At 38.7% G+C, this 24,127-nt stretch overlaps 2 protein-coding genes across 8 annotated transcripts in view; one reads left to right on the top strand and one right to left on the bottom strand.

The window, feature by feature from the left end:
- Window positions 1–403: 403 nt before the first annotated feature.
- Window positions 404–23,077, bottom strand: DHFR (dihydrofolate reductase). 3 transcript variants are annotated; one of them, XM_063085684.1, is made up of 7 exons: window positions 22,993–23,077; window positions 22,524–22,900; window positions 22,119–22,168; window positions 20,226–20,331; window positions 14,517–14,643; window positions 11,708–11,823; window positions 404–572 (listed from the first exon to the last, which is right to left on the bottom strand). In XM_063085684.1, the coding sequence occupies exons 2-7, from the start codon at window positions 22,607–22,609 to the stop codon at window positions 494–496; spliced, it is 564 nt and encodes a 187-aa protein (XP_062941754.1). In that variant the 5' UTR covers window positions 22,610–22,900; window positions 22,993–23,077; the 3' UTR covers window positions 404–493. The 3 variants fall into 3 exon arrangements, with proteins under 3 accessions (XP_062941754.1, XP_062941755.1, XP_062941753.1); XM_063085685.1 differs by having other exon boundaries at window positions 22,840–22,900; window positions 22,993–23,071; XM_063085683.1 differs by having other exon boundaries at window positions 22,524–23,018.
- MSH3 (mutS homolog 3) overlaps window positions 22,761–24,127 on the top strand; it is a 183,102-nt gene continuing 181,735 nt past the window's right edge. For all 5 annotated transcript variants that reach the window (XM_063085678.1, XM_063085681.1, XM_063085682.1 and 2 more), the window contains exon 1: window positions 22,761–23,049. In XM_063085678.1, coding sequence (XP_062941748.1) covers window positions 22,849–23,049 — 201 coding nt within the window. In that variant the 5' untranslated portion in view covers window positions 22,761–22,848. The remainder of the gene's footprint in view (window positions 23,050–24,127) is intronic.

Below are 24,127 nucleotides of genomic sequence, written 5' to 3' on the forward strand. Positions count from 1 at the left end.
ATATACTGGAGGTCTCAATTTACCAACTTCCTGAGTGAACAGAACTTTGTTCAGAAGTGTGATGTGTATAGAATAATTCACAGTTTATATTTTGATCTAATTTTCTTTTAAAAATCTGAGTTCTAGCTTTTCCGATTATATTCCATTCTGCCCTTTGGACTAATCTGTCTAACTCCTACCTTTATGGGCCCTGGTGTCAACTTATGCTATCAGGGGACTCTTCCACTTTGGGCTATCTTGTAGATATGCTACCCTAGGCAGGTGCTGCAGACTTAGTTGCGGCCTTGGGAGAGAAGTTGTAACAATTACAGCAAGAAATGTTTCATAAATGGTATCTGATATAGTCTAGTTAAGACTAATGGGGAATAAAACCACACGACTTGGAAATAATTATCCACAGATCTAAAGACAACAAAAGTCTTTTTTTTCTAATGTAAAAAATAATTTTTTTGGGGGGGGGACAACTTAAAATAAATCAGAAAACACCTTCATATTATTCATTCTTTTCATATACTTCAAATTTGTACTTAATGCCTTTCTCCTCCTGGACATCAGAAAAAACACCTGGGTATCTGTAAAAGAAACAAATATAAAATCGAATTATGTATCCATTAAAAATAAAGCTTCTCTCTCAGCCAGAAGGCATCAACAGTGCATAAAGTAAATACAAGTTTTTCCTTCCTTTTTTCTTCATAATGTTAAGGCACTGTGAAGCTGAGTGAATATTATGCAAACACACTACATATTACAAGAAACTGCAAACTATATAGTTAGGAAATATAAAGTATACTCTTTCCTCCTCCTTTCCTTCTGATTCCTAATTCTTCTCTCAAACACTGTTAGCAGCTTCTCTTGCACCTTTCTACTCTGTCATCAGCTAATATGAAATATCTTAAGAATGTTTTGCAAGTTGTACACTTGGTATCACACTTCTTGTGTAAGGAAAACAAAAAACAAAATACAACCTTTGGCTGTCCAGAGCAGAACTGAAGTTATGTGCCCTGCATGGCAACAGATCTTGATTTCAGTTTAGTTGATGGATGCCACACTGCTCTAATTCCCCAGTGTGTGGTATATTGCAATTCCTTTACTAAGGTCACTTGTTTGCCTGATCTTTCCTACTCCTGAACTCTCACTTAGGTCTGTGCTCCCTCCAGCTTTCCATTAAAAACACAGGTTCTGCACTGAGGACTGTTCTGACCACTCCAGCCTCCAATGACTGCTCCAATGAGCATTCTCATGTTGCTCCATCATGCAGGCTGCACCCCCAGTGTACTCCAGATGGTGGTCAGGAACACCTGCTTTAATCTGACTGTGCTTGACTGGTTCTGCTGTGTTACACTGTCTTGGAGCCTGGGTATCAATAAAAAGTCTTAATCTTTGTAAAGAATTTAGCACTGTGCCTCATGTGTTAAGTGGTCCACAAAATGTCGCCCATTAATATTACTGGTCTGTTTTGACCCCCCAACTATTTTCTAAACTCATTGTAGGCAGGGATAAATACAGGAAAACTTTTTAATTTCTTGTGATATCCAATATATTGCTGAGCAATAATAGGCAGTAACCTTTTGTTGACTAATTAGAGATTACGCCATTTTAATAAAAACCATAATTAGAGACATGAAGTAACACTAATATAATAACGTATAGGGAAAAGAAAAAGGTGTTTGATCTGGAATAATTTATATTACAGAGGAAGAAGCTATGTTTCTATTTACCAACCACTTACTTCTGTTCCACTGATTTAGTAGAAGGATGGCCTTTTTTTTTTTTTTTTTAAGAAATGATTTTACTGGGCCAATTTTAAACCATAATTTTAATTTCTTTGGAATGAGTCATAAAAGTAACATTTACATATTTTTTGTGCAAAATTCTAAAGAGTGTCAAGATTGCCAGTTAATAAGACAAAAGCAAGGTATCCAGAAGTTATTTCCAAACCCATGAATAATAACAACTTAGAAATGACTGTGTTATGGTCTGGATATGATCAGCAGCCATGGTGTTAATGTTAATCTTCTGTGTGAAACTAAAATTTAGTTCTGCCTAAGTTTCATTTTTCTTTCCATAATATTCACATATTCAGTTTGTTTTAATAATGATTATAATTACCTCATAATCACAATTCCAAACTTTTCTAAAGAGCAAACTCTGCCTAAAAGCCACACTTAGACTCTGAGTTCAAGTCTAACCACTAATTTGTCAGGAACCACCCAGATACAGACTCCCCTCTAGAATCTTCAATCATTAAGGAAGCGAATGAATATGAGTGAACTTAAGATCTAATCTGACAAAGGACAATGAGAATAATCCAGAGATGATTTGATGGAGGGTCTAAGAAAGAGGTGACCAGAGTTCTTAAAACAGTTGTCCATAAAAAACAAATCACAACTAAAATAAAATCAAGACTATACAGGAAGCACAGGCTCAGGAGGAAAGGGATGTGCAAATAATGTGGACAAATACATCAGCATCCTGGACAGGCAGGAAACCTCAGCCCACCTGAAACCTACCTCAAGTCATACATTGATAAGGGGCATCTGTTGCAGCTCTGTAGCCAACTACTGCCTCCAAAGGCTTCTTTTGATTGTTATCCTCTGTAAGTGGTCACATGGAAAGTTAACTAGAAGATTGGCTTTTTATTTTTGTTTTTTGGTATGGGGACCCGAATCCTTTACTTTGGTGTAACAAGGCTATGTGCTAACCGGCCAGCCCTTAGGAAGTTGTTAACTAGAAGGAAAAGCTTATTAGATGGTAGGGAACAATTCTATTTTGGGCTTATTAAATAGAAAACTGAAGATATAAAATACTTGGGCCTGCTGGTTTGGCTGGGGCCTAGTGTGAAATAGTCTGAGACAGAAAGATTTCTTCCAGGCAAGATGAATGAGAGCAGAGCCTTATAGGACAGGCTGTCATGGTGCTGTCGAAAGAATAATTGCACAAACAATGACCTGGGAAAAAGGCAGACACAAAGTATAAACCACCTTACTTTGTTAATATTAACTGCTGCTCTTAGGCTTCCACTGCTTGTGGCCTTATCTACATTCTAATTTTATTCTTTTTGCCTTACACCTTTCATTTTTATTTCATTATACTAGTGCTTTTAAGCAGTAAGTATGGTGGCAGTAAAAGATACTGTGTTTGAACTGAAACCTATATAACCACAAGAGGACAAGTGATAGAGATATGGGGCTCTAAACTACATGTGTAGAAGTGGGGGAAGAGGAAGAGAGACGGGAGAATGACCAAATTCATTTCTGTACAGTAGGGAGCATTCTAAGATCTCCAATGTACAGAGATTTGGAGAGAAAGCAGCTCCAGAATGGAGCAATGTTATAGACGTCCAGAGACAAGGTATATTCACTTTGTCTTCAGAGGTTTCCTTTTTCTCTATTTAATGACTGACTTACTCCAGGTCTCCCCTTAGGGAATTCCCTTTATTCCGTGTTAGAGAAGGTGTTATGATGTTAGTACCGGCCTGAAAGTACAGATGACCATCAAGTGCTGCAATGGAAAGAAGACTTTTTCATTTTTAGAATGCTCATTTTGGAGCAACTTTCTTGTTCTTTTTTTTTTTGTCTTTTTCGTGACCGGCACTCAGCCAGTGAGTGCACCGGCCATTCCTATATAGGATCCGAACCCACAGCGGGACCGTTGCCGCGCTCCCAGCGCCGCACTCTCCCGAGTGCGCCACGGGCTCAGCCCATTGTTGTTCTTATGTCAGTCTACTCACCATTAACATGTTCTAAGACTTTTACTTTTTCTTTTTTTCTATTCATCTTTTTTCTTTATTTTTAAAAAACCTTTAAAAAATTTTTTCTTCATTTTGTTTTTCTTTTAATGTTTTTCCTCTTACAAACCCTTGTGTCTCAATAGATTGAACAAGGGAGCTGCTCTGCTACATATGAAACTCTGACCACGAAGTAGGTCGTCTACGAATGTTTTAGCACCAGGTTCCACATGAATGTGCATTGTATGTTGGGTGAGGGGTGACCACATTTTCAGCTGCTCCCCATTTTCCAGGACGAGGGGTTGTCCATATTGGACCTGGTCCTTACTTAGAGGTGTTAACTCATAGCCTGACTGAACCTGGGTTCCTCTCATACTGAGCAGGATTACCATGACACCACATCAACAGTAGGGCAAAACTAACCTGACCCGTAAGGGTCTAAACCCAGCTAACGTTTCCTATAAGTGAGTGAAATGTTCTAAGACATTTAAAGAAAAAGTACTACCAATCCTTCACAAATGCTTCCAAAAAATAGAAGAGGAGACAGAACTTCCTAATTCATCCTGTGAGGTCAGTATTATCCTGATACCAAAACCAGGTGAAGACATTAAAAAAAGAGAGAGAGGACTAAAGACCAATATCCCTTATGAATATAAATGCAAAACTCCTCAACAAAATAGTAGTAAACTGAATCCAGCAACATATTAAAAAAATTGTACACCATTAACAAGTGGAATTTGTCCCTGAAGTACAAGACTAGTTTAACATGAAAATCAAACAATGTAATATACCATATTAATAGTATATTAAAATATTAATTAGTGTAAAAGACAAAAACCACATGATCATGCATCATAGTTAAGGGTGACAGACTGAATGTTACAAGACAAGTAGGTCTGCTCTTGCTACCTTCTAGTTAACATTGTACTGGAGGTTCTAGCTAAGGTAATTAGGCAAGAAAAATAAATAAAAAACATCCAGATTAAAAAGGAAGAAGGAAAACTCTATCTGCAGATAACATCCTACCATATATAGAAAATCCTAGGGATTCTACTAGCAATCGGAACTACTAATGAATTAAGCAAGCTTGCAGGATACTGCAAGATATTTGCAAGATTGATAAGCAAAAATCATGTGTCTTTGATCAGCAATGAACAGACTGAAAGTAAAATTAAGAAAACAATACCATTTACAACAGCATCAAAAGAAAATACTTAACACACTGAAAGCTACAAAACATTGCTGAAGGAAATTAAAGAGTATCTAAGTAAGTGGAAAGACATCATATGCTCATGGTCTGGAAAACTTAATATTAAGATGGCAATGTTCACAGATATAACACAATTCCTATCAAAGTCCCAGCTTGCTTTTTGGCAGAAATTGACAAGCTAATCACAAAATTCATATGGAAATGCAAGGGACCCAGAAAAACCAAGACCATCTTGAAAAGGAAGAACAAAGTTGGAAGATCTGCACTTCCTGATTTCAAATGTTAGTAATCAAGATGGTGTGGAATACACGTATAGATCAACTGAACAGAACTGAGATTCCAGAAATAAACCCTCACATTTATGGTCAACTGATTTTCAACAAAGGAGCCAAAATAATTCAGTGGGGGAAAGAATATCTTGTCCACAAATAGTGTTGGGACAACTAGATGTACACTTACAAAAGAATGGAGTTGAACCCCTTCCTTACATCAAAAACAAATGAACTCAAATGGATCACAGACTTCTATAGAAGAGTTAAAAGTATAAAATTATTAGGAAAAAAACAGAGAAGCAAATCTTTGTGAGTGTGGATTAGGCAATGGTTTCTTAGGTATGACACTAAAAGAAAAAAAAGATAAATTGGACAATATCAAAATTAAAAACTGTTGGAGGGCACTTCAAGGTGGCTGACTAGGGGCTGACTTGTGTCTCCCCTGTGACACAAAGAAAGTACAAAACAACAGACAGATAATCACACATTGAATAATGTATCTAGGAGAAAACACCAGAGTTCAGCAACACGTGAAGACAACACCTGGTGGCTCAGAAACTTGGGATATGAGCATTAAAAGACAAGTGAGCATCTGACAGTGATCAGCCTGGAGCGAGGAGAGACTCCTCACTGCAGGGAAATGGTCAGCACAACAAATCCCCAACAATCTACAGGCCCACCATGGACACCTGCAATCCTGGCCATAAGAGAGCCACACAGCACTTGCAGGCCATGAGACCAATATAGAGAGCTGCTTGGAGCCTATGTGACTCTAGTGCACTATTCCAGAGAGGGAATTCACTGTGAACCCCCAGCCCCGGGTCCCAGCCTACTGCAGCACAATGCCATTTTGGGAATGGCGCCAACTCCAGAGTGCATTTTGCCCTGCAGCCCAATAGCCCCAGCACCTCCACATCCTCAATAGGCCCCCTCATCATACTGACTCTGGCACCTGAATCTATGAAGCACCTTGCACCCCTGGGAACAAGTGGTCCAACACAGTGGAGAGGTCAGCCCCAAGACAAAGGGAGCCAATATGCTCACATTCCAGAGCCTGAGTGCCAACTGATAGGGGCCCTCTGCCACTGCTGGTGGCCCCACTCTTCTCAGTGGAGTGTTCACATGCCTCTCCTGGGGCACAGAGTCCTGCTGTAGCTCCAGTGAACCTGCACAGAGCCATCTGCCTAGCTGAGGAGCTGTAGAGCACCCCAGCATCTCTCCTGGGGACACATGGTCACGCCAATGACTTCAGTAACCTCACCCACAGCAACCCAATCCAACACTGGAGATGCATAGTGCCCCAGAGTCTCTTTTGGGGGCACAAGGTCCCACTCACGACCCCAGTGTCCTTGCCCGGATTGGCCTACTCTAGCTGTGAAGCTGTGGAGTGACCCAGCATCTCTCTTGGGGTTCCAGGGTCCTACCCATGACCACAGTGACCCTGTCCAGAGTGGCCCACTCCAGCAGAGAAGCTGCAGAGCACCCCAGCATCTCTCTTGAGGGTGCAGGGTCCGACTTATGACCCTGGTGACTTTATCCAGAGTGGCTCACTCCAGTTGAGGAGCTCCAGTGAGCTCCAGTATCTTTCTTGGGAGTCTGAGATCCCAGCTGTGGTCCTAGTGACCCCACTCAGGTTGCCAACTGCAGCTGAGGAGCTGCAGAATGCCCCAGCACCTTTCCTGAGGGCACAGGTTCCCACTCAAAGCCCCAGAAACTCTACCCAGAGTCGCCTACTTCAGCTGAGAAGGTGCTGAGCATCTCAGCATCTCTCTTGAAGGTCAAAGTCCTGGCTGCGGCCCCAGCAACCCTGCCTGGTGTTGCCCATTTGAGCTGAGGAGCTGTAGAGCACCCCTTCCTCTCTCAGGATCCCCGCCATGGCACCAGTGAGTCTGCCCAAGGTTGCCCACTCTGGCTAAGGAGCTGCAGTATACCCCAACACTTCTACCAGGTGCCTGAGATCTTGCCCACAACCACAGCAATCCTGTCTAGTGTTGCCTATTCCAGCTTCATTAAAGATTATTATAAACAACTACATGCCAACAAATTCGAAAACCGAGAGGAAATGGATAAATTTCTGGACACACACAATCTACCAAGACTGAACCAAGAAGAAATAGGAAATATGAACAGATCAATAGCAAGTAATGAGATTGAATCAGTAATCAGCAGGCTTCCAACAAAGAAAAGTGCAGCACTGGTTAGCTTCATTGCTGAATTCTACCAAACTTTTAAGGAAGAATTAATACCAATTCTTCTCAAAGTATTCCAAAAAAAAATTCAAGTAGAAGGTATTCTTCCAAACTCATTCTATGAGGCCAGCAACACCCTGATATTCAAAGATCATCAAAGCAATGCCTCCATATGTGGTGGCCAATACACAGTTCGTTCTACCTGTGCAAGTGTAGGAGTTGAAGTATTTTTTAATACCAGTGAATTAAAATTGGGCATCAGTTTATGAACCTGCCATGATTTCATTCTAGAATGGCAACATCACAAGGTAAAGAAGGCAAAGAGGAGCTGCTCAGGTACCAGAAGCAGCCTCTTGCACTTCAAGGAGTTTACAGCTCTCTGTTCTGGCTTCCTGCTAGGAAAGGCCTTCCCACTGATTGTATACAGACTGAAGTCTAACCCACTTACTGAGGGCCTGGAGAACTGCAGGGGCCAGGCCACACTCATTCTCTTTTTGACAAAGGCTGCAGCACAGCTAAAGGAGGGCTGGCTGGCCAGCTTCCTAAGCACAGCTCAGAGGAAACAAACAGCTGGCCATGGCCACAAATTCCACAGCCGATGTCCTCTAATAAACTTCCGTATAGCAAAAGAAACAACAAACAGAGCAAAGAGGCAACTTGCAGAATGGGAGAAAATATCTGCAAACTATTCATTGACAAGGGAATAATATCCAGAATATACAAGGTACTTAAACAATCAACAACAAAAGCACAAATATCCAGTTCAAAACGGGCAAATGACCTGAGTAGACATTTCTCAAAAGACATACAAATGGTCCAAAGGTACATGAGAAAATGCTCGGCATCACCAATCATGAGGGAAATGCAAATCAAAACCATACTCTCACCCCAGTTAGAATGGCTATTATCAAAAAGACAAAAAATAACAAGTGCTGGTGAGGATGTAGAGAAAAGGTAACTCATACACTGTTGGTGGGAAGTAAATTAGTACAGCCATTATGAAAAACAGTATGGAGGTTCCTCAAAAAACTACAAATAGAGTTACCGTACCATCCAGCAATCCCACTACTGGGTATATATCCAAAGAGAAGGAAATCAGTATATGGAAGAGATATGTTTAATGCAGCACTTTGCACAATAGCCAAGATACGTAATTAAGTGTCCATCAACAGATGAAGAGAGAAAGAAAATGTGGTGTTTACACACAATGGAATACTACTCAGCCATGAAAAAGAATGAAATCCTGTCATTTATAGCAACATGGATGAGCCTGGAAGACATTATGTTAAGTGAAATAAGTCAGACACAGAAAGATAAATACCACATGTTCTCATTCATATGTGGGAGCTAAAAAAGAAAAAGATGAATTTTTAGAAGTAGAGTTAAGAATTGTGTTTACTAGAGACTGGGAAGGGGGAACAGAGGGATGAAGAGAGATTGGTTAATGAGTACAAAATTACAGCTAGATAGGAAAAATATGTTTTAATGGTGTATGGTAGTGCTAGGCATCTATAATTAACAATAATTTATTGTATGTTTTCAAGTGGCTAGAAGAGAGAAGCTCAAATGTTCTCATCACAAAGAAATGGTAAATTTTTATAAAGATGAAATACTAATTACCCTGATTTGACCATACGCTGTATACATGTTGAAACATAACGCTATACCCCATTAAAAAAAAAAACCAGGGCCGAGCCCGTGGCGCACTCGGGAGAGTGCAGCACTGGGAGCACGGCGACGCTCCCGCCGCGGGTTCGGATCCTATATAAGAATGGCCAGTGCACTCACTGGCTGAGTGCTGGTCACGAAAAAGACAAAAAAAAAAAAAAAAAAAAAACCCAAAAACTTTTGTATTGCAAATGATATCATTAAGAAAGTGAAAAAGACAGTCCAGGTAACGGGAGAAAACATTTGCTAATCATATACCTGATTAAGAGTCTCACATCCAGAATATTCAAAGAACTCTTAAAACTCACTAATAGAAAAATAAATGACTAAAATTTAAAATTGGGCAAAGGATCTAAATAGATATTTCTCCAATGAAGATATACAAATGGCCAATAAGCACCTGAAAAGATGCTCAACATCATTAGTTATTAGGGAAGTGCAAACCAAAACTTTGAGACACAACTTCATGTTCACCAGGATAGCTATAAACAAAACAGCAGATAATAACAAGTGTTGTTGAGAATGTGGAGAAATTAGAACCTTTATTCATTGCTGGTGGGAATGTAAAAAGGTACAGTCATGTTGGACCACAGCCCAACAGTTCTTCAAAATGTAAATATAGAGTCCATATGACACAGTAATTCTTCTAGATTATACCAAGGGGAATGAAAACATACATCCACACAGAAACTTGTACACAAATGTTCAGAGCAGCATCACGATAGCCAAAAAGCGGAAACAAACCAAATGTCCACCAATTGATGAATGAATAAATAAAATGTGGTATAGCCATACAATGAAATATTTTTTGTTGACAGTAAAGAATGATGTAGCGATAGATATTACAACATGGCTAAACCTTGGAAACATTTTGTCAATTGAAAGAAGCTAATTCCAAGAAAGACTACATATTATATCATTTTGTTTATATAAATGTCCAGAATAGGCATATCTAGAGACAGAAAGTAGATCAGTGATTCCTGGGAGGGGAGAGGAATGAAGATCAATTGCTAATAGGTACAGGGTTTTTTTGGGGATGATGAAAATGTTTTAAATTTAGATTGTGGTGATGGTCAAACATCTCTGTGAATAAACTAAAACCATTGAGTTATATACCTTCAGTAGGTGAATGTTATAATATGTGAATGATATTTCAGTAAAGATGTTATTTTTTTCTCAAAGTCAGAGAGTCAGAATGGTATTTCTTTTAACTTATCAAGAATCCTGAAGGGTCACAGCTTTGGAAAGGGTTCTGCCTGCAAGCAATGATTTGGCAAGGTATTTAATATGAAGCTGATTCACACAGTAATCTATTCTTGGTATCATTAGCAAAGAGAAAATAAGGAAGAGCAGAGATCAATAATCACATATTGTGAGAATCGCAATCTAAGCAGTAGAATAAAAAATATATAAGGTATGACAAATGATTAAATAAATGTAAGTATGATAAATATATATGCAATCACTAAGTGTGGCTTTTCTAAGCAGTCACCTTTGGAGCCTAAGCAAAAGCCTGTAGTTTAGCTTTTTGGAGTTCTCTTATTCTCAGTTTTTTTAAGTTCAGAGCCCAAGAAAATTGGTCACTCATTTCATGTGATTTAACACTATTCCCCTAATTTGGCCATCCATTTATTCAGACTTGGCTCTGAATGTTCCTTTACGGGGCATTTCAAAAACAAACTCACTCAAAGAATAATGAGTAGATACAACTGAGAATATGTGAAAGAATGTGCTGAAAGCTGGTCTAGAAATGTTGATATAAGTAATCTTTTACTTTTACTGTCCATAGCCAATAGCTGAAAAGTGCTTTTAAACTACAATGCTATGAGTTTTCAAAATCAGGAAGTCTCATGCTGAAGTTAAAACTACATGGTGAAGCAAATGTAACCTCTTCTTCTCCATCTCCACTACTACCACCTAACCTAAGTCCCTTCAACTTTCCCCTTGAAGCTCTGCATCTAACAGGTCTCTCCACTATACTCTTGTCCCCCCATGGTCCATTCTCCATAAAGCAGCTAGAACAATCTCACTCTCTTTTCCAAACCCTCTAAACCTGCACTTGGTCTGACCCCTGTTGGCCTCCCCCAGCTCACAATGACCACAGTGGTCTCCAGGCTCAGGACAGGCCAAGTTTGATCCTGCTCAGGCCTCTGCACTAGCTATTACCAGTTTCCTGGATCGCTCTTCCTGCTCTTTGCATGGCTGGTTTCTTACTATTTAGACGTCACTCTTTGGAGAGGACTTCTCAGACTACACAGTACCTACCACATCACAGCATTTCAGTTCTCTACACAGTACCTCTTTTGATATCTACCCTCCCCACTACTAGAAATGCAATCTCCTGAGGAGTAGCTATAGCATATGGCCTGGGAAACACTGCTTTCCCAGGACCTAGGATAGTGTCTGACTCTCCTAGAATGAACTAGTGACTACGAGTCCAGATTTCAGTAAAATCATTAAAACCTAATGATTTCCAAATCTACTGAAAATCTATTGAAGCAGGTTTATAAAAATTCCTATTGTATTTCTCTATCAAATACATTGCTTCCCTGAATTCAATCTGAAAAGACATGCTCTTTTCTATAATTCTAAAGCAGGAAATCCCAAAGTGCTTCAGACTAATTAATAACATTATACTTACTCTGGCAGACATTTATATTTCTCCAAATCAATTTCTGGGAAGAATGTGTCACTTTCAAAGTCCTGCATGATCCTTGTCACAAATAGTTTAACTTGGCCTGGGTGATCCATGGCTTCCTTTGAAATAAAATAAAGGACATCAATTTCCTCAATCGGTGTCAAAAAACAGATACTCTAAAATTTTTGTTTTAATTAGTTTTTACTAGGTATTAAAGACATGCTTATTACTGCCAAAGTACTATTTAAATATCCTATTATTTAGTTTGAGGCTCTGCAAAGTGTGCCTTAATTATATTGAGAATAGCACTAATCATTATCAATAATTATGAGACTGAGTTTAAATATATTCTGGCTGCTAGTTTGCTTATAAGAATTCTTTTTTAATATAAGCATTCAGTTTTGTTGTTTCCCTTTGGCTGCTGTTTTAAGAGTTAAGAGCTCCAAATTACTATCTAGTTGCTTTCTATAGTAAAATGTTCATATGTATATATGGATAAGACAGTACAACTTCATGAGAACTTGACTATTGAAAACCCCAAGGGCATATTTAGTACACTTAAATAAAATTTAGTAATGTTTCCATTTCTCAGGAAATAGTTACATTGCTAATAGGTAGGTAATTCATTCTGTCTCTTTTTGATAACAATTGTATTTATTCTTATATTGTTAATTACTTTTCTAACTACTGCCTATAGTACTGTTGATAGTTTCTACAGAAAAAAATGCTTTGGAACAAATATCTTAAAATTCTGATAAAAAGTATGAGTCCTAACTGCAGCTCCAAGAAAGCAATAACTCTTGATTTTCAAATAGCTTATAGGGAAAAGAAAATATATACACACACATAAACACACACACACACAATTCCAAGTGCTTATTATCCTTAAGATTCCAAATAAGGGCATAGAATACATTTTACTTTTTATTTTCAATACTTCAGCTTATATTAAATCTTTTATTTAATCTTTGCTAAAACCAAATAAATATTTTGCCAAATCGTATTGTACCAAAAATTAGAAAAAAGTGAATACAGTAGTCTTCCTTTATCTGCAGTTTCACTTTCCATGGTTTCAGTTACCCACAGTCAATCTTGGTCTGAAAATATTAATGGAAAATCCAGAAATAAACAATTCATAAGTTTTAAATTGTGCACTGTTCTCAGTAACGTGATGAAATCTTTTACTTCCTGCTCTGTCCCACCCAGATATAGTTGATGACATAAAGCAAACTTTCTGTAGCGGTCCAGATGGTAAATATTTTAGGTTTTGGGGGTCACTGGGTTTCTTACCTTTGTAGGCAAAAAACAGCCATAAAAAATACTAAATGAGCGTGGCTGTGTTCTAATCAATGAAACTTTATTTACAAAACAGGCTGGTAGGTCCGATTTGGCCCATGGTAGTACAAGTCTGAATGATTTACAAGTTGCTGTGATGTGAGGTAGGTGGATAGTGTAAAACTATCACCTCATGGTTCTATTTTCTTGTTATTTATATATGTATAGATATAACAAATGATATGCATGCACTTAAGTGCTTATATTGTTTAAAGAATACATTTTCAAGTATGATATTGATTATTCAAAATGTGAACAAAATAAACAAGTTGCTTTTCTTTCTTAGAAGAAATTCATACTTGGATGAAAACATCAAAGAAAAATGTCCATTTTTTTCTATTACAAATAGGGAAAATAAGAGATTATAGAAACAGGAACCTAAGAAATCTGCAAGGTTTTATAAACCCATCTAGGATTCCGGAATACCTCTTCTTTCTAAAATAATTTCAGTGTATATATGAGTATGTTAACACAAGCCCCAAAGGGTAGGGACTGATTTTTTTCCTACCCACAAATGTTAATATTTCATTAGTGTTTTAAAAGAATCAAAAAATTCTATTTATGATCTTCAAAATTTTTTAAACCTGGAAGTCATTTGGTATCAAGAAAAGGTAATATTTTCTCTTTTACATACTATTTTCCTTTATGATATGAAATCATGTAACCATTCTGCTATACCCTCACATGATATAAAAATTGAGGAAAAGTTTTCTGCTTTTAACAAATTCACACATCTAGTTAGCGTATATCAACCAAGAGCCTCATCCCTTTCTCAGTAAGAGACATTTATATTGAAATAAATAAAATGGGATAACCCAGCATATCTAGGGCATATCCTGGGAGAAGAAAAGAGTGTAGTAAAAGTACAATTCTCAGGGAGGGATTTAGAATGACTTTTAAATTGGAAACACCAACTATTTTGAGTTGAAAATAGGCTGGTACTTGGGGAGATGTCGGCCAAAAAATACAAAATTTCAGTTAGATAGGAGGAATAAGTTTAAGAGAGCTATTGTACAACGTGGTGACTATAGTTAATAACAATGTACTGTATTCCTGAAAATTGCTAAGAGTAGAATGCTAAGTGTTCTTATCACAAAAAATAAGTGAGGTAATGCATGTTAATTAGCTTGATTTAGCAATTCCACAATGTATACATATTTCAAAACATGTACACAGTAAATATATATATTTGTCAATTTAAAAAATAAAAGGAAAAGAGACTGGTACACACTAAAAAACTTACTTTTATTTTTTATTAGTTTGCATGATAATATCCAACAATGAATAACTCAAATTGACAATATGTCTAACTTACATATTAGGGATAATGTGCTGCTTCCTATGACCATAGCCTAATTTTTTTTATGGTTCAGACAATGGGTTATGTCCTGTCCTCTTTACCTGCCTATAAATGGCAGGAAAGCTGAAAGAAAGTAGAGTAGAACATATCTGTATATTTACAGACAACTTCACTTACCTTATAAACAGAACTGCCTCCTACTATCCAAACCCTGTCTACTTTATTTGCTAAATCCGGTTGCTCAATAAGCTTTAAGGCATCATCCAGACTTCTGGCAAGAAAATGAGCTCCCTGTGGTGGTTCTCTGAGGTTTAAAAGAAGAATTACATATAGTTTTATAAAACTCATTCATGCTAGTCAAATCGTCTAAATAGGAAGCAGTAATTACAAAACTAAAATCACTATAAATATAAATCCTTTCAACAAAAAGTATTTAACATTAGTATGGCCTATGACCAATACTTCAGCCTATATTTGCGCATCTATGGTCCACAATGAATCAAAATACAAAGCCACATGTGATATATCGTGATATCCATGATAGAAAAAAATCAGAACAGTAGTTGTTTCTGGAAGAGTGAGATAAATATTAACTGGGACAGGGCATGAAGAAACTTTGTGGGGCAGTGGTAATATTCTATATGTTTGATTACAAACATATGGGTTTGGGTTACAGATGTGTATACTTTTGTCAAAACTTAGCAAATGTACACTTAAGACTTGTGCATCTTACTGTATGTAATATTTACCTCAAAAGGAAAAAAAGTGTAAAGAAATATTGAATTCCAATTGATGATATGTATGATGAAGTATTTAGGGGGAAATATACTAATGTCTACAATTTATTTTGAAATGCATAAATGAACAAGACTGACTGATGGATGGATGGACAGGTGATAAAGACAGCAGTAAAATGTTATCGATAGAATGTAGATGATGGGTATACAGCTGTTTACTTCAAAATTCTTTCTGTATGTTTGAAAATTTTCATGATTAAATGGTGAAAAAGGAGTGATATGTTTGAAAGACTGTAGAAAAGTTTGGAATGATATTCAGACTGTTAATATGTGGTTACCTTTGGGGAGTGGGGAAAGTACTTTCACGCTTCAAACGACACAGAAATGTGGGAAGTATTAAAAAATGAGCTTGTACAAGGAACTCGAACAACTCAATAGTAAAAAGAAAAAAACAAAAACCTGATTAAAAAATGTGCAAATGACCTGAACAGACATTTCTCAAAAGACACAAATGGGTGTTATGAAAAAGTGGTTGACATCCCTAATCATCTATGAAATGCAAATCAAAACCACAATGAGATATCATCTCATTCCAGTTAGAATAGTTATCATCAAAAAGGCAGAAAATAACAAATACTGGCAAGGATGCAGAGAAAGGAGAACTCTTATACATTGTTGGTGGGATGTAAATTAGTTCAGTCATTATGGAGAACACTATGGAGGTTCCTCAAAAAACTATGGATAGAACTACCATACGATACAGCAATCCCACTGCTGTGTATGTATCTATACGAAAGGAAATCAACATGTGGAAGGGATACCTGCACTCCCATGTTCATTATGACTATTAACAATAGCCAAGATATGGAACCAATCTGTGTCCATTAACGGATGACTGGATAAAGAAAATGTACAATAGAACACTTCTCAGCCATAAAAAAGAATGAAATCATGCCATTTGTGGCAATACAGATGAGCATGGAGAAAATTACAGTAAGTGAAAAAAGCCAGACAGAGAAAGAGAAATACTTCATGTTCTCACTTACAAGTGGAAGCTAAAAAAATTGACTTCACAGAAGTAGAGAGTAGAATAGTGGTCACTAAAGACTGGTTAAGAGCAGGGGAAAGGGAAGGATAGTCAATGGATACAAAATTGCAGCTAGATAGGAAGAATAAGCTCTAGTGTTCTATAGCACAGTAAGGAGACTACAGTTAACAATTTACTGTATAATTTCAAATAGCTAGAAGAGAGGATTTTCAATGTTCTCAACACAAAGAAATGACAAACGTTTGAGGTGATGGATATGCTAATTACTCAAATATGATCACTGTATACATGCACACAAATACCATATTGTACCCCATAAATATATACAATTATCATGTGCCAATTAAGAAAACATAAACTAAAATTTAAAAAATAGAAAATGAGCTGCTGTGGATTGAATGTCACCCCAAAACTCAATGAAGCTCAATCCCCACCATAACATTTTCCCCCATTTAACATCTTTATTTTTATAGTATATGATAATCGAATCAATATTATTAGCGTTTTCATCACTACAAATCATGATTATTCTTTGTGTCCCTTATCCAATTACTCCCTAGCCCCTCTCTACCTCCCCCACCTCTAGTAACTATAGGTCTGTTCTCTCCTTCTGAAAGCTCATTTCATTGTGGTCCTTCCTTCCTTCCCTCTCTCCTGCTTATGAGTGAGGACACGGTATTTCTCTTTCTGTGCCTGACTTATTTCACTTAACATAATTTTCTCCAAGCTCATCCATGTTACTGTGAATGGCAGAATTTTATTCTTTTTTACAGCTGGGTAGTATTCTATTGTGTTTATATACCACATATTCCTTATCCAGTTGTCCATTGATGGACATTTAGGTTGGTTCCATATTTTGACTACTGTAAGTAGAGCTGCGATGAACATGGGTGTGCAGGTATCCCTTCAACATGATGATTTCCATTCCTGTGGGTATGTACCCAGAAGTGGGATTGCTGAATTGTATGGTACCGGTTGGGAATAGGAACTGATATCTGTAGGGTATCTTCTTTGTGCCAGAAACCTTACATATAAAATTTCAATGAATCCTCAAAATTACCCTAAGAAGTTGTTATTAATCTCATTTAGGAGGTAAGGAAATTGAGGTTCAGCAAGGCTTACTTGTAACCTGGCTAGAGCCACTATGTTAATAGGTGCCAGAGCAGATACAAGAAGCCAGGGCAGTCAGTGTTCACTATACTGTAGGGAGAGAACTGCAGTGTTAAGAAGAGAAAGTTTTAATCACTGTGAAAAATATGATGGTGAAATTATTAAAAAATTATATCATGAAATTTAGATAACTTTCATGGACTGGAGACAATTTACAACACTTTATAACATGAAGGCACTTTTGAATTTTCTGAAGATGGTGTTAAGGCTATGGCATTGCAAGAAACTTGTTTAATTTTTGGTTTCAAAGACTTTAAAACTGCTTTTAGATATAAATCATATACCATGCAAATCGCCCTTTTAAAGTGTACAATTCAGTGATTTTTAGTATATTCACAGTTGTGCAACCATCACCCATATCTATTTGCAGAACATTTCCATCACCCCTAGGAAAAAACCCTTTACCCATCAGCAGTCACTCCCCCTACTCCTCATCTCAATTCTTTTAATGCCACAACTTGATCATCTATAAAGTTTTGGAAAAGCATTTATTCCCCTATGTCCTATTAAGGAAATATTTACCCCAAATAACGAGCATTTGGCAGGAAGTTTTGGGGTTACCTTGAGGATTCAGTTTCTTACATTGGGGGAGGAGGGTGAAAAATTGAATATCTTTATTTACTATTTATTTATTTATTTTTTAGATGACCGGTAAGGGGATCTTAACCCTTGACTTGGTGCTGTCAGCACCACACTCTCCCAAGAGAGCTAACTGGCCATTCCTATATAGGGATCTGAACCCATGGCCTTGGTGTTATCAGCACCACACTCTCCCAAGTGAGCCACGGGCTGGCCCAAAATTGAGTATTTTTAAAAGCTTGCATAAGCAGTAGTGATTTCCGTGTGTAAATCTCTGTCCCTTTATTCAGGACCCTGCAGTGCCTGGCAAGGTAACAGGTGTTCTGTGTGTGTATGGAATTGAACAGCAATTAGGGAAGCAGGAGGAAAGACAAAAAAATGAACTCTAACATTTTTTACCAAGTGGTTTCACTATTTCCCTGGCATGCTTGATAATAATGACTTTAAATTTTCTCAGCCTTAAAAAAAAAAAAAAAAAAGTGAAATAAACAAATAAATATTATATATAAATACCTAAGAAGCAACCAAACCCAATTACATACACCACAGGAGGGGGTCATAAGGAAGAAATTAGATTCATCATTTCATCATTTGAGAAGAAATGTGGCTCAACTGAACATCACCCTCACTGAGATTTCTTTATGTTTGTTTTAGCTCAAGCTAGCCATAAATAAACTTGAGGACTGTTCAAAAATGTTATTAAAGAGTCTCTGGGAGTGGCGATATAGTCTGTGATTTTAAATTCTACCAAGTAAAGAGAAAATCAGAATATCCTAGCAACCAGGAGAAAGAACAGCAGGAAGATAGAGGCAGATGGCAAGATGCACACCAACATATTCCCCATCACCCAGAGGCATTCAATGCAAATACTGTGGTACCCTTTATTCTAGGTTTTACCTATGCCATTATAGGAGGGATAGGGAGAAAATCTATATAAGCCTGAATCCCCTCAGCCTATAATGGTGTAATGCTTTTTCCTTTTCATGGTGTGTTAACTTGGCTAGGCTACAGTCCCTGGTTATTAAGACTCTAGTCTAGGTGTTGCTGCAAAGGTATTTTGTAGATGTGATTACATCATAATTAGTTGACTTTAATCTGGGTGGACCTGATTCAATCAGTTGAAAGGCCTCAAGAGCAGTGTTGAGGCTTTCCTGAAGAAGAAATTTCACTTGCACAGCTTCAGCCCTGCTAGAGAGTTGCAGCCTACCCTACAGATTTTTGTAGGTAAGCCCCTACAATTATGTAAGCCAATTCCTTACAGTAAAACTCTAATATATTTATCTTCTACTGAGTCTGCTTCTCTGGTTAAACCCTTACTAATACACATGGTAAAGGAATATTACGACCACTGTTCTCAAGCAAGTAGTGCCCTAAGATATTGCATTCTTTTTGGTGTTACATTATTAGTTTAAGAAAGGATGATTAACATGCCAATCCCAAACTTTCCCTTAGGTGTAATTCAGGTCAACTCCCCTCCCCCTCACCAAAAAAACCCCTGAGATTCATAAAGTTATTTTAGTGGGTTAGAACTGATGTCAAAAACAAAAAGAAACAAACAACATAGAAATTAGGAAACATCACATGTGGAGTAAATAACACAGAAGCCATGGTCAAGGTCAAACCAGTGGATATGATTTTGTGGGCATTCTTAATGCAATTATCCCCCCACCCCTCACCCCCAGTTCCTAGGGCATTTCCAGGCATCAGGAACTATCCACTCCAATGTCAGATCGCAGGACATGAAAATTCTTAGTAGAGACCAACTGGAGACACTCCCTTCTACTCAGGATCTCTAAGATCATTTCAATACTTTGAAAATTTTCATTTTCAGACACTGGGTAAAGAACACAAGTGCAAGGTATTACGTGTGTGTTGTGGCTAACTAGAAATAATAAGGCATAGATTATGACCAGTTTCAGTCCATCCTAAAATTCACATCTTATTGCATTTAGGGCTGGGTCCAGAGAGGGAAAACCACTTAATTTTGGCAAGTCTCAAAACATAAATATTTTTATTTTGTGTGAAACTAGAAAAAAGTTACTGATTACATTGCATAATTGGTATTTGAGCCTATTGAATAAAGGTTCAAAGAAACTTATAAATCTATTACCATAGTGAGATTTAATGTTTAATATAGCTTTTCAAGGTGATGAAATCAATTAATCACTTAACTAGTAGAATAAGTTATTGTCATGTGATATAAACAACTGCTTATTCATTTCCTCTAATCACTTTTGTACTTTCAAGCAACTTCATCAATAACTACTTTCATACTATTTCATTTTGTTGTATACTGATCTCTACTATAAGAAGGGAGACATGATTTTCTTGTGCATTTGTTACCATACTTACTTGAGTTCTCTACTGAGAACTAAATTAATTCTGTTCTTTAAAGGTCGATTCTTCTCAGGAATGGAGAACCAGGTCTTCCTACCCATAATCACCAGATTCTGTTTATCTGTAAAATCACAGAGAAAGGATAAGTATATTTTGGGAATATACAGATATTTTCATATATTCATATGTACACATGAGTATGTGCACAGATATGATTGTGACAGTGACATCTAGTGGATCTTCTTAAAAAAATTAAAACTTGAAACAGTTTTATCAAAATTCATATTTCTTACCCATTACCTAGAAATGTTAACTATTTTTCCCTTTGCTTTATCCCATGGACATCCAATATTTAGTTTTAATTAATTGCAATCATGTATAATGTAATAGAGAGTAAAAATGCTGGCTCAGAGTGCTTGAGTTGGATGCATTCTGTCATCTGCTAAGCAAATCATGTTAACCACTTGTGCTTTACTTTCGTTTATAAAATGGTTTGATGTGGGGATAAAAGACTTAGAACAGTGTTCAACATCTAATAAGTATAATTATAGTATAAGTATAACTGTGTGATATAATTGTATTATTCATATTTGTGTACTTTGTAGATTTACATTGTCATATTTCTAAAAATAGCTGTTTAATAGTCCCCTCAATTACTTTAAAACATATTTGATTGTGTCTCTAACTTCTCTTTCAAGTATAACTCTTCTATAAAAACTTTATACATTTGGTTTCCATTTTTGGTTTAATTTCTTTGGGAAAAACAACTTGAGAGTCAGACATCTGGATCAAAGGAACATTAACGTTACCAGACCAAACTCAAGATTCTTGAAGGGGTTTGTGTCAGTTCTTTAGCTTTGGTCTCTTGCCATATCATCTCTACCAGTGATCTAAGTGCCAAATCCAAGGGCCTTGTATCTGTCTCATTAAAGTTCTGCAGTATCTGCTTCTTTCTGATATACTGTTTCCCTGTTTACTCTGCCATTCCTCCTCAGACCGTGAATATACGGCTCTCTTAGGTTTTAAAGGGGGTTTCTGTCCACCCCCATATCCTTTTCCTTAGTTATCCTCTTCTCTCCAATGGCTCAATTCACCTAGTTCCCTGTGCCTGAAATTATCTTGGATGTCCTACAGGCACCTCGAAATCGTGTCATTACAATTGCACGCTATTCTCCATTCCTTTATTTTCCGTGCCACCCAGACTCTCAAACTGAAAATCTAAGTTCATCCTTGCCTTCGTATGTTACCTTCAAACTCCAGATCTGCAAAATCGAGTATCATCTATCCGTTTAAAAAATTTTTATCCTCTCTTCTCAGTACCCTCATTCAGTCCTTATACCTTCCAGCAGCTATTCTAAAGGTCTCATTGGTTTCCTCTCGGAGAGCACCAAAACCTCTATCCAGCTGCCAATTTTGCCCAATACCTGGATTGTACATGCGTGCTGGCATAAAATATCAAAGAAATTTTAAAAAATCTTTAATGAACCTCAGGAACTGCATACAGATCAATGGTAACAGAAAAGGTCCCAGATTGAAACGAGTCAGGCACAGAAAGAGAAATACCACATGTTCTCACTTATTGGTGGGAGCTAAAAATTAATATATAAATTCACACACACACACACACACACACACACAAAAACCGGGGGGGGGGGAGAAGACATAACAACTACAATTACTTGAAGTTGATACGACAACCAAACAGAAAGGACATTGTTGGGAGGGAGGGGGGGGAGGAGGGAGGGAGGTTTCGGTAATGGGCCACAATAATCAACCACATTGTATATCGACAAAATAAAATTAAGGAAAAAAAAAAAAGAAAAGGTCCCAGATTAACCTGGAAAACTTCCCATTTAAATAACATTTGCATTGGTAAGCCACCTCAATCACTTAAAAATCCCACATTACCTTCTACCGAAGAAACTGTGGTCATTCTCTGGAAATAACTGAATTCATTCCTACAAGTTAGAGAAACACAGAGTTAACCAGACATTATCCCGTGGGCTTAAGCTCTAGCGCGCCCGACAAAACGGTGCGCTGGCGGCGGGGTGGGAATGTTTTTCCAGAGCTGGGACTTTGCTCTGGGCCAGGGCGCCGCGGGCCAAAGGCTTCGCAGGGCGGCAGGATCGGGACGGAAATCAACCTGGCTTCCAGCTTTGCAGACGGAAGCCAGCCTGGGCCCACCCCCTCCTGTCAGCTCAGGTCGCAAGTCCGATGCCATCCTCCCGGGGCGAATCCGCCCACGCATTCCAGCCCAGGGTCCGGATTAAGGGCAGCCTGCGCCAGCCTCGGTCTTCCCGCCCCGGCAGGTACCTGAGCGGGGGCCAGGGCAGGTGCCCGTCCTTGCCGATGCCCATGTTCTGGGACACAGCGACGATGCAGTTTAGCGGACGAACCATGATAGCAGCAGCAAACCACCTCCGAGCTGCTCGCGACACTCGCCTTACCCGCCAAGTTTGGCGCGAAATTGGGGCAACCCCGCCCCCTCGGCCCCATTGGTGCAGGCGGGGCCCCGCCCCCCGCCCCGGCGCACGGCAGGGTCGCAGCGTGCTCGCGCCCGCAGACGCCCGGGAACTGTGACCGCGGGCTCGCGTTCCCGGCTGGGCCCTGTCCCGGGGCTGCCACTCACGGCCCTGCAATGTCTCGCCAGAGGTCTGTGTCGCGCGGCGTCTCTGCCGCCGGCCCGGTCCCTGCAAAGCAAGCTGTCTTGAGCCGATTCTTCCAGTCTACTGGAAGCCTAAAATCCACCTCCTCCCCCACGCGTGCAGCCGAGAAGGCGAACCCTGACTCCGCAGCGCCTCCAGCGTCCACTTTGCCGCCTCAGTTACAGCCGCACGTGGTGAGTTGTGTGGAGGCGGGGCGGGGCCGTGAGGGCGGGAGGCGGGACTAGATGGGACGGGGCGGGGCTTGAGGGTGGAGGGAAGGAGGCGGGGAACCTGCGCGGGAATCGGCGATATGATGGGGCCGCTTGAGAAAGGGGCGGGGCCGGGGAGGAGACGGTGGGAGTATCCCAGCTGCGCCTGCGTCCTAGGCGGGGTTGAAAGGTTTTATTATCTCCGTTTGAAGTAATAGACTTGAGGCCAAGATCGCACAGGTTTTTAATGGCAGACCTGAGACGGGAACTCAGGTCTCCTGACTCATTCTGATGAGGGGAGGAGGATTGTCGGTAAAGGGGGTACATCATTTAACCTCCGTCGTCTCCCCTTTCTTTTTTCCGTGGATTGATGGCTGAAGAGGAGGATTTTTTTAAAATTTTTAAATCAGGGATACTGCCCCAGGGGAAAGTTCAAGGGTGACCCTTCACTGGGGCTCCCTGTACAGTATTTCTCAAACTGAGGATGTGGAAGGGGATTGCAGATTGGCTTTTAGTCACCTACTATGTTTTAATGTAGGTGTAGGTGACAGCTGGGCTGTCTGAAAATCTTATTCCCTTCATTTATTTTTCTTTCTTAAAGTGATGGCACTTCTGTCTGTTTTTTGAGGATGATCTACATTTTCATGAATTCACCAAGATTTTATTTTGCACCCATCATTTAGAGGGTATTTGGTAAAGGACTTAAGCTTTTGGTAGTTTTCTGTCAACAAGTAGCTCTTAATCTTATGCCATCTCGTGGTAAACATAAACCACCTAAACAGGAAACAGTTAAATTACAATTTACATTTCAAAAAGGATACTGTTCTTTTATTATCTATCTTTCCCTTTTAATTTTGCCTTTGCTAAATAGATTTATTTCTTAGAGGTATTTTTTAACATATGTAAGTAGGGTGATTCAAGTCATAATTTGAGATAGGTGAAGGCTGATTGGATAAAGAAAGGTAGCAGCCTTGGTTTCAATTAATTCTAGCAGGGCCTCAGGTGCTGAGGCTCATGACCTGCTGGTCAACTTTGTCTTTGATGATGGTAAAAACAGTTCACC

The sequence above is a fragment of the Cynocephalus volans genome, chromosome 2 (genome assembly GCF_027409185.1).
Source record: "Cynocephalus volans isolate mCynVol1 chromosome 2, mCynVol1.pri, whole genome shotgun sequence".
Lineage (NCBI taxonomy): Eukaryota > Metazoa > Chordata > Mammalia > Dermoptera > Cynocephalidae > Cynocephalus > Cynocephalus volans.